General features: G+C 49.7%; 1 protein-coding gene across 4 annotated transcripts in view; it reads right to left on the bottom strand.

Annotated features, from left to right (window-relative positions):
- Window positions 1-17,025, bottom strand: part of SIK3 (SIK family kinase 3) — a 69,285-nt gene that overhangs the window by 28,432 nt on the left and 23,828 nt on the right. For all 4 annotated transcript variants that reach the window (XM_059867277.1, XM_059867279.1, XM_059867278.1 and 1 more), the window contains exons 2-3: window positions 5,025-5,141; window positions 3,755-3,818 (exon numbers count right to left, since the gene is read on the bottom strand). In XM_059867277.1, coding sequence (XP_059723260.1) covers window positions 3,755-3,818; window positions 5,025-5,066 — 106 coding nt within the window. In that variant the 5' untranslated portion in view covers window positions 5,067-5,141. The remainder of the gene's footprint in view (window positions 1-3,754; window positions 3,819-5,024; window positions 5,142-17,025) is intronic.

The raw sequence follows: 17,025 nt of genomic DNA, 5'->3' as shown, positions 1-17,025 counted from the left end.
CTCCATGCCTCTTACCCAGAAAACTCTGCTGCCCCTCTGCCCAGCCAGTCCTGCTGAGGCTGCAAAAGGCCCTTTTTAGGTTAGGCGTGGGATTTCACTTTTGATGAAGAACTGGGAGCAGAGGCCCAGGCTCTGCACGTAGGCACGGCGCTCGGAGCCCACTGACATTTCTGCACCAGCTCCAGAGGAAGGACAGAAACAATGAGGCTACAGAATGCTTCACATACCACCAAGGGCAACTGTATGCCAAAATTAACCATTGAGAGCTTAGTCTGCACAAACCTCCCATGCAGTGGAGGTTACAGAGCTGACCTGAGTGCTGAGCTGGGAGCCAGCACCCTGCTCTGAGCGTGCCAGAGCACCCAGAGCCTGGCTCGTGCACAGTGATGCTGCTCTGGGTGTCTTCCAGAGGGGAAGGAATGCATCATTTCATTGCACAACCCCTACACACATCAGTCACTGCTCTCCCTACTTACATGAAGCACCTGACGCTGCTCTCGGTGTTAAAAAAACAATCCAATCCTACACTGGGGAAAAAATCACCTTTGGTTCAGAGAGCACTGACACACAAGTTTCCACTCCCTGCCTCTGGACAGACGCCTCGTGCTTTTAAGCTGCTTTCTGTCTGGAAAACAAACGCTGATGAAGCTTCACATCTCCTCTGTGTGGGGGATTAAGTCACATTTCCAGTGAATTTGGTGACCTTGTGATGTCAGAAGCAGTCTGACCTTCTAGAGACAGGCACCACAACACTGTCTAATGTGTCTGCCCAGTTCAGGCTCACAGTGCTCAGGACAAGCGGGCGGGCGGTGGGGAGACAGGGCAGACGTGGGAACCACATCAACCAGATGATAATTTTCTAAATTTCCTGTGATTTTTTTTTGATAATCAACCAAGAACTCATATTCCGTCAGTGAGGACTGCAGATTATTTACAGTTTTCATAGTAAACAGCTGAAAGCAAACCAGATTTTTAGACTATATCCCATCTGACCTCAAAAAAGGACACTCGAGGGACCTGGAATGGAGACCACCCTATGTTTAAAAGGAGACATTCATTTCTTCATAATGTCAAACCAGCCACCCAACCACACGCAAAACACGGACAGGGACAAAAATAACAATTTACATTTGGCTGCTGGAGCCCACAGCAAACCCAAGGCCTGTCCCTGGTCCCTGCTACGCAAACAAAGTGAATTATCAACCATTTCCAGTAAGGGATGAATCAAAGGCTCTTACGGCACAGCCTGGCCGCCGAAGGAGTGCTCAGCCCTTTACTGGAACTTGGGATAAACAGGTGGTGCAGCCCTCCCAGGTGCTGAGCTGGGATCCCTGTGGAGCTCCCCCGGGCAGGGACAGGCCAGCCCTGACTGACTGCAGCCATTTACAGAAACCATCGCTCTCGCTGCTGAAAGCTCTGACCTCTGGCACTGCCTGGGAAACGCTGACAGCTTTCAGCCTTGGGAAGTTCTGAAAGCATCAGAGAAGCAATTTAAGATGTGTTCCTTACAGAAACCTGCAGTTTACAATGGCACAGTGCTGCAACTCTGGTTCCATGGGGCTGCACTCAAATGGCCCATGGCGTTTGGCACCCAGAACATCACAGCTGTCAGCCCCCCCTTACCCTCCAGCACCACATTTTAAAGCCTACATCATGCAGGTGTTAAGACATGACAAAAAGAAGACTGAAGAGACTCAGCACAGGCCCATTTCACATAGAACCCCCAGTGCCCAGTAAGAGGCATGGTGCCAGTGGCTGCACTGCCCACACCCACCTCACACACCATCCCTGCAGCACATCCAGCCACTCCCAACCAGCCCAGCTGCCCTAGCAGGGACAGGCACGGAGAGGAGGCACCGTGCAGGTGAGGTTTTACCCAGGAGGAGAGCCCAGCTGCCCAGGCTGCCATGGACTCTGTCTCCAGCACACACGGACGTGAGACCCCTCAGCGCTGGAGGTGCAAGGACTGCGAGGAAACCTCCCCAGAATGGGCTCCTGCTTCCTCCCTGCAAATTGCTTCCGCTGGCAGAACAAAGTCTTAATGGCTCCTCAGGAAACTCTGAGTACAAAAAGCTGAGACTTGAGTTTTCCCCTCTCTGCTCTTGCACTGAGGGCAGTGCCCAAAAATCCTCAAAACTGGGGAGGGAGGCACGGCCTCCTGGCTTGGGTCTGCAGAAGCCTCACGCTATCACAGAGCTGGCTGCTCCCAGCTATCAGTGAGGATAAAATGCTGGGCAGCAACATGGAAATTAGCCATGCTAATGAGCTGAATTTACTACAGCAGAAAATCTTTCAGAAAGCAATTAGGTTTTCACTTCGACTCACGCAGAAGGCTATTTTTGTAACCAAAGAATTCATTCCAAGTTTGTATGTGAGCTTGCACATAGCTCTGGATTTAAAAAAAGATGAGCCCATCCCTGCCAAATTCAACAGAAGAGGGAGAAAAAGTAAAAAGAGATTTATACTTTTCTGTGGTGATACACACCCAAGCCAACTCCAGGATGCGTGCAGGTGATTTTGCTGTGCATGGGAAGGTGAATTTCACAAGCCTTTGGAACTGCTGAGTGTGTCCAGCACCATGATTCACATTTGAATAAACAACTGGAAGGCTCAGCAAGTCAGTTTTTCACCAGGCAATCCACACTTCCCAAACATCAGCTGTCACTTGCTTCCCCTTCGGCTGTCACCTTCTCAGGGAGAAATCCGAGGGACATGGACAATATTGACAAGAAGCCATGGCAACCATCTACAGAGGTACTGAGGAACTGGTGGCAGTTTGTAGTGGCTGGAAACCAGCACTTTTCAGCTTTTAGTTTCCTTAATTTGGGGCTTCTCTTGCTTCACTAAAAGCTTTATCTTTTACTACAACTCAGCTTCTCCTCCAGAGAAAAGAGAAGTAAAATCAAAAGTGAATCTTCTGCAGTGACTGACGAGGACAGGGGGAGTGTTCCCAGGAGCTGACAGGCCACGTGTGACTGTCCTCACTTCCTTGACTGAAGCTAATTCAAGCACACAGGATTTTCCCCCTTTTTGGAGGCTCATATTGGCAAAGCCAGTACAGACCAATGTTGCAAAATCCTGACTCTGTCACCCAGTACAAAATTCCAGTCTATAAGTAAATTCCTGCTTCTATAAGTTTTGCTATTGCTCACCAAACAAATGAATAAATCAGCCCACAGTTCTTTCAGTCGTGCTGCACAGACACTTTTTTCCCTTTCAGGAACAGCTCCTGTGGTCAAGGACACTCAGCCAAAACTCTCTGGGACAATGGTGCTTGGAAGGAATGTAACCCATGCTGGCTAAGATAACATCAGATATCAAAAAGAAAAGACAGGACATGGTTTTGAGCACAAAACCCTCCAGAACTGCAGGACTGCCTGTTTCTTTGAAAGCTACTGACACATCCCAACAGTTCCACTATCATCAACAAGGTTCATTTAACTTGCTGGGAAGCAAAGCACTCAGCAACACTAAAATCCAACTGCATGACTATTTCCAACATCTTTAATCCCAAAGTGAGCATGAAAGAGGAGCAGCACCACCTGTCAATGAAACCCAAAGAAGAAACAGAGGTTATGGGGGCTATTTTTCCATCGAGTTGGTCTCATTTATTCTTTTACTCCTCTTGTCAATGGAAAGTTTGCAGGCTGAAGGGCACCCCTTGGCTGAAACAAGAGAGTGTGGTGGCTATTTTCAGTTTACTGTAGTTGACCAAGTGCATTATCTGATTAAAGAATGCAATAAATGTACTTACCAAATATTTCCCCTCCACTGGCATACTCTGTCACCAGATAAATCATCCGCTCCGTCTCCATAACCTGCACACAAGGACACAGCAGTGACACATAAGGAGACTGCTGAGTGCAATGAGAAATACTCTGAAACCACCTTTATTCCCCTGTAACAGAGGGAACTGCCTTCACAAATCCAAACTCCAACCTTCCCGTGCTTCCCAGAGCCACGTGCAGGGATGACAGGAACTGGGGACAGGAAGGATGAAACAGGGAGTTCCAAACACTAAATCTGTAACTACACCTTACACTTCACCTGCACTCTCCTCCTCCTGGTCTGTTCCCCCTCCTGTTAGCATTTGCTCCCAGATCTTGTCCTGTTCCAGCAGCCTGGGAGACTTCTCAGGGCTGCTACCCTGCTCTTCTCCCACCCTAAACAAAGCCCAGCCCCAAGTGTTGCCTCTTCAGTCCCACATCAAAAGCTGTAGATGGAATGGAACAGGTTTTAAAAGGTTTTTTGGCTCAAAAGAAAGGTTTAAGGAGTAAGTTTGCAAAGAAGCACCCCCAGGATACCTTGAAAGTGCCACAGCCCCTGTAAGCATCTCACACATGGTTTGGCCAAAGGAGCTAAACATTAACCTTTGTCACTTCCACTCAGTTTTAACTCTTTGGAGTCCAAATAAATGTTCAAATCTCTCAAGCACAGATGGGAAACAGAGTCCCTCATGCCTCAGCTCCCATCACTCTGCTGCACCCTCCTCACAGAGGGGCACAACCAGCTACCTGTGTAAAGGGCTTCTGCCTCTGGGGGTTTTGTTTGCAGACAAAAAAAGTCAAACAAGCTGGAAAAAAAGTCTGCAAACAATATTCAAAAGCAGGTCTGCTGCCAGTATTGATCCCCTTCCAGGAAAGGACTGAGCAGATAGCAGGGCCTGGGGGCCACAGGGAGCTGGGCAGGGAGAGGAGAGCTCAGTCTACTCCCGGGTGAGATTTACTCCCTCCCTTAAAGGGAGAAGGGGAACCTGCATCCGGTTTCAACTGGGAAACTGAGAAGCACACAATGGCCATAAACAAGTGGCAGGAGGCCAGCCCACAGCGGAAGCATGATGTCCCAGAAAGAGAAGGATTAGCTACACTTTCCCCCTGCCCCTCCAGTCAAAGCACTTTGAGACCTTGGAAACATAAAGGGCTTTCCCAGTTCCATGTGGAGGGAATGGAGGGACAGCTCTGGAGCAAGTGCTGCTGCACAGTGTGGAGTCAAGGGATGGGAGCTCCACGGCACAATGCTCCTACCTGGTACAACCTGATGATATGAGGGTGGCAAAGCATCTTCATGATCTGAACTTCTCTAAATATCTTCTTCAGGTTCTCTTCATCCAGCTGAGTCTTATCAATGATCTTTATGGCAACCTGGCAGAGGGGAAACAAGAGAAGTTACTGACCCAGCTGCATGATCCACACAGCAGCTCCCTGCACCAGGGCTGATAAACCCCAGCAGGGATGGGAATGGGGGGCAGTGTCAGGCTTCTAACAATTGAGGTGTTTATTTATCTGTTTTAAACCAGAAGTGCTCTGCAACTCTACACTAATGGAGTTTAAACAAGTCTAAGTGCTTCCAGTCAACTGCTCTCCAGTCTCCAAGATTTTCCCTCCACCTCCCTGGTGCTGGCAGCTCCCAGCTCCTTTGGGCATGGACTGTGGAACCACCAGACTCTAAACATGGAGACACTTCTGTGCTAAGAACTACCTGTCCTCAAGTCCACTGGGCACCCTGCTTCATCCACACACAGACAGCAGGGATGGGAATCTTTTCTGGAATGCCAGGATGAACAGGAGAGAAAAGGCAGAGTGAAACCTTGATGGAGAAAACAGCTGAGAGAAAAAGCTGCTCTGCCTGGCAGAGGAGCATCTGCCCTTCTGCTTCTAAATCAAATTTCAGCCTTTAGTGTCTTCCTCCCCACCACGAAACATCCCTTTGAGCTCCTGTCTGGGGATTTGTGGGATGAGTCCCCATCCCCCAGCAGGTTTTCCCACTCGGAAAGGGCTCTCCCTGGGAAAAGATCTGCTTCTACAAATCTCCTGGTTGCTTTGCTGGAGAGCCTAATTTACACAAGTCCTGCCCAGGAAGGCTGCAGGATCATGCAAAGGCCTGGGGAAGGGCATGCAAAGCAGCACTGCCATGAAAACCGCTGAGGATGCACAGCCAGAAAGATCTGACACAGAAATGCTTGGCTTGTCCCAGACCCCAGAGCTCAGTGGGGACAAGGACAAGTGCTCTGTGCACGGCAGCGTGCCAGGACCACGGGCACAAACCCACAGGGCACACGACCCAAACACATGTCCCTCTCCTAGTGCCAGCCCCAAGGGCAGGGCTAAGGGATGCTCTCACAGGCACGCACACAACCACACAAAAGCAGCTTCAGATCCTTTAAGGGAATCTTTCTTTAAGGGAACAATCTGAAGCACATGAAAATTAAGCCCCATATTTTATGATCAAATCCCTGCCAGAGCAATAACCGCCCTGCATGTGAGCAGAACCCAGCAGAATCCCAAAAAGGCACCCAAGCACAATAAGCTGTTTCTTTCATTTGAAACCTTTAATTCAGAGCGCAGGAACGCTTCCAGCCTTCCAAGTCACTGAGCATGCTTCCTCCAGCAGGAGCGGGAGCTGAACGGCAGCCAGGTCTGGCACTCGGCGCTGGGAGCTGCTGGCAGGAGGGGCTGGAGCCCAGGCACGAGGTGAAACAGCAGCAGGGGCTGCCAGGCACCGGGGCTGTGATTAACGGGGGCAGAGCCCGGAGCAGCCCAGCGCGGACCCGCGCCGCAGGGACCCAACACGGCGCTCGGCAGCGGGCTGGGGATGCACAGAGAGCCACAGGGGGACTGGGAAACACTCTCCACATGCTTTTCACCCAAGGTTTTCCTGCAAGAACGGGCTTTTGTAAAGCTTGAGCATAAATGCACATAAAAGCTAAGAGACGCTTCCTCTGAGAGCAAAGCCAAGATGTCTACCCAGAGACATGAGTCATTTTCAGGCCCAAAGACGTAAATGAAAATCCACAGATCTGGAGTATTCCTAAGCTCCTTACTCATTCCCAGCTCTATATTTGCTCTAAGGAACTCTCATTTCCCAGCTTAATTATATGGCTCGGGCTGACACTCTCAGCCAAGTTCAGGGTATGTGGAGCATCTGATTGCACCCAACTTGGTCAGTAGGGCCAGACACAACAGAACTGAATTCCTCTGGTTTTCCCTGATAACCTGGGGCAGGAGCACCAGGCTGCCACCTCCCCTGTCTCCCTGTGACGCTGCGGGATTTCCACGTGGTGAGTGAAACTCCACACCCACAAGACACACAATACTTGGATGGGGAGCAAAGCCAGACCAACAGCACTCAGGAGATGTTCTTCTTGAGAAGGATCTCAGCCAAGCAGCCCCAAACCCAAACCCACCCTCAGCAGTTACGCCGAGGAGAGACCTGAAGGGTTTTCTTCCAAATGTTTTCATTCCACACAAATGCCTCCAGCAACCAATGCAACATGAAAGGCAAAAGTCTCCTGAAAAATCCTGGGGAAAGCACCTCGTGCTCTGGTTTCAGGAAATGCAGAGCTTCCTCGGGACCCTGCGAGGGTGGAAGTAGGAAATCCCCTGTGCACTGGGCAGCAGGGACACGCAGGGAATTCAGGGATTTCAGGGGGCTGATGTTCCACCCGGGGCTCTGCAGTCGGTCTGTTCTAGAGCTTTGCTCTTTGGGGTCTTTTGGAGAATCAATACTTTTCCAGAGAGAAGGACTGGTGGAAAGGTTTTCCAGAACAGATCAGGTTGGTTTCTCCATTCCTGCATCTCCTAGCTGGCTGATATTGACCCTTCCCTCAAAAGATGATTTGGGATTTCGACAGAGAAGGGACTGGCTGAGGTCCTTGTGTTGCACCAGCCACAGTGACTCCATCCAAAGCTCAAGGGATGGCCACAATGAATTCAGCCCTTTATTTTATTATTTATTTATTTATTGGAGATTATAAATTGGAGAAAAACAGCCAAACAAAGGGATCTTTAGGATCTTTTAGGGAAAAATCTAAAGCACATGAAAACTAACCTTCATATTTTATGATAAAATCCTCATCAGGGTGATAACTGCCCTGCCTCCAAATATATATATATATATATATAATTATTTATGCAAAAAGAATCTGTTTCAGTTGAAATTAACCCCAAAATCGAGTGCATTCCCTCATGCTTACAAACACCACATAAAATAGAGAGGAAGACTAAACATCATTAAGTAAAGCAAAAATTCAGGCACAAGTAGAAGTGGAAGAAAACCATGATCTAAATTCTCAAACAATGAAATACTCCAAAAAAGGAGTCTGAGAAATTAACTATTCTTTTATCAGAAGTTAATGAAGCTTACAGGCAGGAGGATAAATGCCAAGCCTGGAGCATGCATGCTGCTACCAATTAGCAAAATGTTCCCGCCACTCGTAAACAGTTCATTTATTCCTTCTTGCATCCAAGTAAAACTTGCAATAGTAATGTGGGAAGGAATTGTTACTTGGGAGAAATGACAAGTTGCTAAAAACAATTGGTGGAGAGCAGGTAAGGAGTTCAAAGTGACAGCTGCAGGTTGCAGGTGGCTCGTTCATTGCTTTTCCAGATTTTTCTTCTCCTGGTGCTCAGCTGAACACTGCCCTGTAACTCCTGGGATCCCAAAGCTGTGCTGAGTGGATGTGCACGCCAGGCAAAGCCTTGTGAGGAGGAGTGGAAATTCCAACCACACAAAAGCAGAAGGGGTAGTTGGGAAGTGGAAGGAGGGGTAGAAACTCTGGGGGCCAAAAGGGAGCACCCAGATATCCCTGGTACCAGCACATCCGACTGCATCCCACGGGAAGTCAGGAGGGACAGAAGGCACGTGTCAGGCAAGCAGCAAGGTGGCTTCAGTCACCCCAAAATGCTCAGAGATGTGGGGAGGAGCCCAGGCTGCCCCTCTGCCCTGAGCACCGACCACTTCCTTCAGCCCAGCACACAAAGCCTGGACAATTCTTGCTCTCAAACTCACAGGATTCTCCTGAAGTTCCCAAAGTGTAATTCCCAAATTCCCACTTTGCTCAGAGATACCAGATTTTCAAATCTGGCAGCCAGCAGAGCTAAATATGCCAAGGTGAGGGGCTCTAAAACAAGGCACAAGGCTTGGAACGGGAGAGGGGAGAATATCAACTTGCAGGAGTTAAAATTTATATGGAGGTCTTGTTTCTCAGCTGAGTGTGGATAACAGTCCAGACAGACTTCCTTGAATCCACAGTGCCCTGCCAACAGGAAGGGAAATGAACTGCTGGGTGCCCAGGCGGATGGGCAGGGAGAGGACAGCCACTGTGCCCTGCACTGCTCCAGCTGCTTGGAAAGGCTCTGAGGGAGAAAGAGGTGGAAGCACGGTCTGTTTTCAGTGGAAAGGAGCCATGGGACACTGCTTCCTTTTATTTCTGTGCTTTGAACAAAGGAACAAGCCAGAGACCCCGGGCTGGGCTAAAATCTGCTCCTTCATGCCATGCATCTGCTTGGATCTAATTATAATCCAATGATAAATAAAATTTCTTGCATGAGCGATCATTCCATAAAGAAATCATCTTTTCCCTTTTAGTTCAGTTGTTTCTGCAGGGGCCTGAGTGAAAATCAGAAACTCCCACTTCTTCCAAAAGGAGCCCATGTGCTCAGTGTGATCAGTGATCACTGTAGAAGTGTAATTATGGCAGTGGCACTCCTGTAAATCAGCACGGATCTCCTCCATGGAATGGGAGCCAACAGATGGCACCGGCAAACTGACTGCATTGAGAAAATCAACGTGTTTATTTGGGAGCAAGACATTTCCTAGAACTGTCCTGGGGAGTCCTCCTGCTCCAGATTCCTCCTGGAAAAGGCTCAGTAAACAGTCCCTGGGTGTCCTCTGCCATGGATGGAGGTGTCCCCGCAGCTTGGCTCCCGTGTCACCCCGAGGGCACGTGGCAGCCTGCAGCCACACTGAGAGCTGTCACCAGAGAGGGTCTCTGGAATAAACCAATAAACCTGGAGCAGGCTCATCCACCCAAACTCCTGCATTTGCAGTGAGCAAAGGAGCCCCCTCCTCCCTGTCCACCGCAGCCCTCCTGGGCTGACAACGTGAGCTGTCAGAGGGGCTGGCAGGGAACAGCTCTTCCAGCTGCTCCTGCCTGCCACAAACACTTGGGAAGCTCAGGAACACGGCCTGTTTGGATTAAGCAGCTGCTGGAGGGGTAAAAATCACTCCTGTAAGCAGATACCAGAGCTGCACAGGAGAACTCCAGCAGCAGAGACCAGAATTACTAGGGAGAAGGGGGAAAACAGAGGGCAGGGAAGCACACTGGAGATATGCATATGAGGCACACGCCGAGGCACTCGAGTGGCATATGGACACATGGCTGTGATAAAAACACAACATCAACTCCAGGCTACTGCAGGTCGTGTCCTCCTCGGGAGCTCTGCTGGGTGGATGTCACTCCACACAGCGCTCCCGCACGGACACTCCGATGGCAGAGGCATTCCTCTGATGTTTCTCGGGCAAGCTGTCAGCACAAGCCTGCTGGTTTGTTTGGGGTCACCAAAAGCGAGCTCTCTGCATGCAAACAGGCAATTTGTACAGTTTTTAGTCATAAGAAAGTGCTCAACATAAGGGAAAGCACTGACACTGCTGATTCCCAGACTTCTCTTGGCAAGCTCATGGGTAACACAGGGGCATCTCCTCCTCAGAATTAACCAACAGCAGAACCTACCTAACTCAAAGTGATACAGCAAATAAAACTAGGCCAGTCTGCAGCAACATCAGTGGCTTTTGGAGGTGGCACAAATGCAAATATTGGCAGCAACCGAAAGCAGGAAACTGTGGACGAAGATGTGCTCAGAGAAGCTGCATTTGCTCAGGAAGGAAGTTCTCACCTTGTCCACATCCCTCTGCACAATCAATGCAGGGACTTGTGTCTTGCACAAGGTGAAGAAAATACTGATGGTGTTACGAGAAAAGTCAATACATCCAAATCCTCTTGGCTGGCTGCAGTGTTAATACCCGGCTTGTGCGAGCGCCGTGCTCTGCCGTGACCTTTCCTTGTCCCAGAGGGAGCACAGCTGGGATTCCAGTGGCCAAAGCACAAACCCCACATTCACATCCATGGCTCAGAGAACCAGCTGCACCCAGGTAAGGAAATCTCATCATTTCAGGGCAGGTACAGCAGCTCACAAATGTCACAGGACAGGAAGCTCATCTAGAGCACCCGCAAGGTTCTCAGCCTTTATCCGTGCTGCAGTCCTCCTTTCCCAGTCCTGGATCAACCCTATGCCAGCAGCTGCAGCTTCTCTTTTCCAACAGAAGTCATCAAAAAGGTCTGAGAGATAAGTGCCCCCCACCTGACATTTGATGCTTCACAGCCTCAGTACCAGTTCAGTGGTGATTTAATCCCAAATGCAAACTCTTTCCCATTCTGGAAGCTGCAAGGGCTGACAGGTAAATTCTGTCATGTTCAGCCACAGCATAGCTGTGTAAATAATGTCCTGCCAGCCACGAGAAACCCTGGTCACATTGCTAGAGCTCTACTTGTCACACTCACCTGGATGCCAGGTCCCAAACCCTCCTGGAGAGCTTCTCCTCATTATTTCATCACCTGGGGCAACAGCGGGAAACAACAGAGAGTCGGAGTTACCTGCCCTGGCTGACACACACTACATCAGAGCATGCTGAACAGCATCAAGGGCTTTGGGATTGCAGAGAAAGGCACGGGGAAGGGAGCTGGAGATGCCAATTAGATAAACAAACCATCCTGGTGCACGAAGAACCTCCCGCTGCAAACGGGAAGTGCTGCGAGGGCGAGCGCCATGAATCATCACCTCGGGCTGCAAACACACACCTGGGAAGAGGCCGAGCACAAGGACAGGCCACAGAGCTCCACACGGGGCTGGGAAGAGCGTGTCCAGGCTGTATGGAATTACCACATATCCCCACAAAACCTGATGGCTGCTCAGCAAGTTCCCTGGGCTTCAGGCTGAGCAGGACTCAGAGGACCAAGCAGCGACCAAGGAGGTCAGCCATGCACAGCTTAAGAACAGGAATCCCTTAAGCTACACCACATCTCCTTCTAGCCCTTATCCTTCTTAATGACAAGATTTCCAAAGCTTTTTAAAGTTCTGGTCAGACACTGAATCTCCTGGTCCCTGCCAGCGCTGCCTTTTTCTCCTGGGCTACAGCAAGAGACTCCATGGGATTGAGCCGAAGGCAGAGCAAGTCTCAGCACAGCAGACTGCAGGCAGCCACACCTAACCACCTCAAACACAGCACGGGATAGCCACACCACTCCTGTCTGCTGGATTCCACAGCTTCACACCGTGCCGTGTCTGCATTCCCACTGACCTCCCTGTCTTTTCATTTCTCACTCTGTTACAGCAGAAAACCCCTCCAGCCCCAACAGCTCTGGCTGACATTTATGCCAGTAATTTGTTTTTAGTTCAGAAGCCTTGTAAAATTCCTGTAATGCTTCCCAGATGCAAGGCTGAGAACTTCACAGGAGTCAGAACGTGCATTAGAGGTGGTATGGAAAATTATTTATCCTGGTGAGGGAAGGGAGCAAACCACACAGACAAATGGCAGCCTACAGTGAGTGCTGCTACCCTGAAACACGTCCACACGTCCATCCACAGAGAGCAGGCACCAAGAGCTGCATGCCTGGGAGGTCAGTTCATCAAACTCCTCCACACCTGGACCATAAAAGCAGAATATCTAAGAACAAGTATTAAAAATCAGCTTAAGCCAAAGGAAAAGAAGCTGAAGTAAAAGGCAGGCTGTAAAAGCTCCTGCTTGTGGCATCAGCAGGAATTCTAGTGGGATGCAGCAGGACACTGCTGAGCGGAAGGAATGGAGGCTGAGCCCTGAACACGGCTGTGGTGCAGCCCCACGGTCTGCTGACAGTCTGCAGCACTACCTCCATGGCTTCCATGCAAATTAAAAGCACTCTTGGCACTTACTACACAAAGACTGCACTTGATAATTAAAACCGGTTTTTGGATGCACTTAAACTGGTGCAGAAGCTCATGGAGGTGCATTTAAATCGATGCAGACTGGTTAACTAACAAATGGGATGTGAAAAGCAGAGCCTGGTCACGTAAGCTCGGCTGTTTGGCCAAGGAGGCTCGGATCCAGCCTCTGTGACAGCAGATGGGAGCACTGCAGTTCTGCTCAGGCCTGACTGCACCCCTGCTTGAGCTACAGCTCGGCCTCCCAGCCACCTGCAGGCAAGCAAAGCCAAGAGGTGAATCAAATTCTGGGAGGACACTTGCCCACCTCGGTCCCCTTCCTGGTCCAGGTCACCTGTTCAAACCACTTGCTTAATTGCTCTCCCCTCAATTCAGGCACTGCTGCCTAAACATCCCATGGAAACAAACCCAGTTCAGTTTACCAACACCTTGAATACCTGTCACTATTATTTCAGGAGATGTCAGCTGAACTCTGCAACTGACCTCTGTGCAGGATTTTGCCTTCAAACCTCTCCTGAGATTGCCACTCAATCATTTAAAGAATCCCAGAATCACTGAGGTTGGAAAAGCCCTCTGAGATCATTGAATCCGACCTGTGCCCAATCCCCACCTTGTCCTCAGGCCAGAGCACTGGGTGCCACGTCCAGCCCTTCCTTGGACACCTCTGGGGATTCCACCTCCTCCTGGGCAGCCCCTTCCAACACCTGTCAGGAATTTATACAGAGTGAGAGGGTCCCCCTGCGCCTCCTTTTCTCCAGGCTGAGCCCCCCAGCTCCCCCAGCTGCTCCTCATGCCTTACCCTCCAGCCTTGGAGAGAGTTGCTTAGCAGCAGAGTTTTGGAAATGTATTTGCACGCAGGAAGAAATCTGTGACAGCAGGAGATGCATCAGGAATGCTGCTGTGGAACAGAGCCCCAGTGGGGACCATCCCTGAGAGCAGAGGGACCACGAGACATGGAGTCACCTGCCAGGTTTTATGGGAAAGGCCTGGCTCAAACATCAAGACAGTCTTTAAAAAGCTGCCAGGATATTACAGCAAGCAGGTTTTGAAGGTGTTATACAAAGTTCCCTGGATTGTCATTTTGCTCTAATTCAGTCGTGACCTAAAAATGCAAGTGACAGGGAAAAATAGTGCATTTCAGGTACAGAGTGTGCAGTCAGAGGCAGGTGTGAATTACTGCATTATAAAATAAAAAAGCTCAGAAATAAGGAAATTTAGAAGCTGGTGTGCATGAAGTGAAGTGTTGAGAACACACTGTACGTTAGGGTTTGGATTTTTTTAAGCAATGCTTATTGTGCAAAGAACACCACTTGGACTGAGAGGTCTCCTGAGAGGAGAGGGAATACCTCACCTCACTCCTGTCTAACCCATATGGAGCACCCAGCAATGGTACTGCACAAGTTAGGAGTAGCTATTTTGTAAAGACAGAAAATGGCTATTTTTTATGACAAAACCAACACACGCAGCAGGACTGCCCTTGGCTGGGCTCCCCAGCCTGCCGTGCGCACAGAACTGCTCCTGCTGTAAACTGCAGCCTGGGAAAACACCTGGCACTGCACCAGGACGTGCAGCACAATCACAGAGTCATCTGGGAAAGACCTCCAGGACCATCGAGTCCAACCTGTGCCCAATCCCCACCTTGTCATCCAGCCCAGAGCACTGAGTGCCACATCCAGGCATTCCTTGGACACCTCCAGGGATGGGGACTCAAACCTCCGTGGGCAGCCCCTTCCAATGTTCAACAACCCCTTCTGTGGAGAAATTCCTCCTGATGTCCAAACTGAGCTTCCCTGGCACAGCTTGGGGCTATCACGTCCTCTCATCCTGCTGCTGGTTGCCTGGGAGAAGCTGCCAGAGCCACAGGGAGCCTTTGCACCGGCTTCCAGTGGATTTCCTGAGGCTCCCTAAGGGTTAAAGCCAAGGACTTCTGGAAGATATTAAGCACCAATGTCTTGGCTTCCCTTCTGCAAACAGCAACAAGCTCCAGAGGAATCTGTCATCCCGTGTAACAATCCCTTTCACTCAGCCCCAGCAGCCCGAGCGGTGCTGGCTCCGTGCTGGGCTCCTGCTCCGGATCCTGGCGCATTCCAGGGGGAGGCCGGGCCCTGCAGCGGCGCCGGCATGCGCCATGCACCATGCACGGGAGCTGCAGCGCGCACGCACCGCGTGTGCAGCAGCCCCTGCTCACACCAGGGCTGCAGGAGTGTTAAATATCCCACTGGGATCACCACACAAACCCTGCAGTGACAGAGAGGATGGAAGGAATCGCTGCTCCTCTCCATATGCTACCAGGTCCACTCGGGAATGTGGGATTCTGGGCTCTGAAACAGACTTGCACATTTTTTCCTAAACCTGTAAGCACTGGGTCTTTTCTACACCAAAGTCAAACTAGCTGGATGTTCAAAACAAGTCAAAAGCAACAGCCACACACTTACAGAAAAGGAATTTCCCCCCAATATCGAAGATTTCAAATGCATCAAACGCCTTTTATTCAGTATTTATGATTTCCATGTGCATCATCCTGAGGCTGGCAGAAGCTGCAAACACTGCTCCCTTGCCAGCACCTCTGAGATCACAATTAGGAGGTGACACCATCACCTCTAGTTCTAGGATTATTTTCAAGGTGCCAATTGCATTAACACTGCGGGTCCTGGAGCACACTGAGCGGGCAGGGGCCGAGATTCTGCCAGGGCAGAGAGGAATAAAGCACCATGCCAGATCTGGATGATACACAGAGGAATTTTTAGACGCTGCGTTTGCAGCAGGAGCCTTTGTGCAGTTTGCCACGATCAGATGGCAGTTTCTATGGGAACAAACAAGCAGTGGCCCTGTCACAAGATGTCTTGTAGAGACACTGATGAAGGCATTGAGTCTCAGGAAAGTTTCTTATGCTGCAGTGCAGCCTGGCAAAGATACTCCAGCTCGGGTTATCAGCTAGGGAGGCAGAACTATCAGGATACTACCAAAGTATTTTCAGTACAAAGTCAGTGCAGTTGTTACACTCAAAATTTTGAATCCAGCCTTTGTGTGCACAAGAAGCTTTGGAAGGCTGCAGTTTGTCTCTCAGACACTCCTCCATCAATAATGATGTTTGTTACGTGCCACAAAACCCAGTCACTGGAGTCTGTGCTTGGCTCCAAAAGCAATAGAAATGATCAAACTAGTGAGACACTATTTTTTAGCTTCAAACATCAGAATTTTCATCAGTCACAAGACTGCAGCAGAAAGCAATTTTCTTCTCAAAACCACTGCTTCTATTTACCATCCCCACCCCTTAAGTTAATTAAAAATCCTTCAATTAGCTGATTTAGGGAGGGTTAATGTTATTGTCAGGAAGACTGGTTCCCCTGGGCCTGAAAACAACTGTGGCTGCCTCCAGCCCCCGATTACACAGAACATTTTCAGACTCAAAGGTTCCCGAGTATCACCACCCCTCACTCCAGAACTGTTATGAAATGGAGTGGAAATTTTTAGAAAGAGAAGCCAAAAGTGAAACTGTGAGGAATGCAGGCTTCAACACATTAACCCTCAACAACCAAGATAAACCACATCCAAGCGATGGAGAGTCCCTTCCTCACCCTCAGCTTGCCCAGGCTTCGCAGGAGAAGCAAACCAAACTGTGCCAGCTTTAGCACCATGGATTCACCCCCAGTTAGGTGGGAGAAGCACTGGCTGCCCCCAGCCCTCTGCCTGCCCTCAGCAGAGCTTATAACAAAGGAAGGTGAAACGTTGGCAGCTTGGGTCTGATTGTAAAGTCCAGATCAAAATAAACTGATGTTCTACACAGTATTACCTGAGTGAGGGCAGAAATTCCCTCCCTTTCAGCAAGGGAGAAGCAGGGAATCTCATTCCAGCTTGCTGAGGACAAAACACCCTTGCAGTCATTTCCACTAAGACCTTCTAATGATGTCAGAACACAGGAGCTGCCTCCTGGAACTTCAGGAAGTTTCTGCTCCCCCCAAAACCACAAAGATTTGCTTGAAATTTGAATTTGTTTCATAACAAAGCAAGCTTGACAGAAGAATCTTCCACAGCAGTAACTGCACAGACCAACTTGTTAAAGAATCACCTTTCACTTGGGCACAGAGCTGAATTACAACACCAGAGAAGCCTACAAGCCACTTCCAACAAGACTATCTGATTTCCCTTATCAGCAGAAATGACTTAAACCCACAGATTACACGCTCAGGAGCTGAAAACCTACTTCAAAGCCCAAGCATGATCCAGCCCCGGGCTCTCGGGGCCGCGTGGCACAGCACGGTGTGAGCAA

This window comes from Haemorhous mexicanus, chromosome 24 (assembly GCF_027477595.1).
Source record: "Haemorhous mexicanus isolate bHaeMex1 chromosome 24, bHaeMex1.pri, whole genome shotgun sequence".
Lineage (NCBI taxonomy): Eukaryota > Metazoa > Chordata > Aves > Passeriformes > Fringillidae > Haemorhous > Haemorhous mexicanus.
This window is presented reverse-complemented; position numbering and strand designations above follow the sequence as displayed.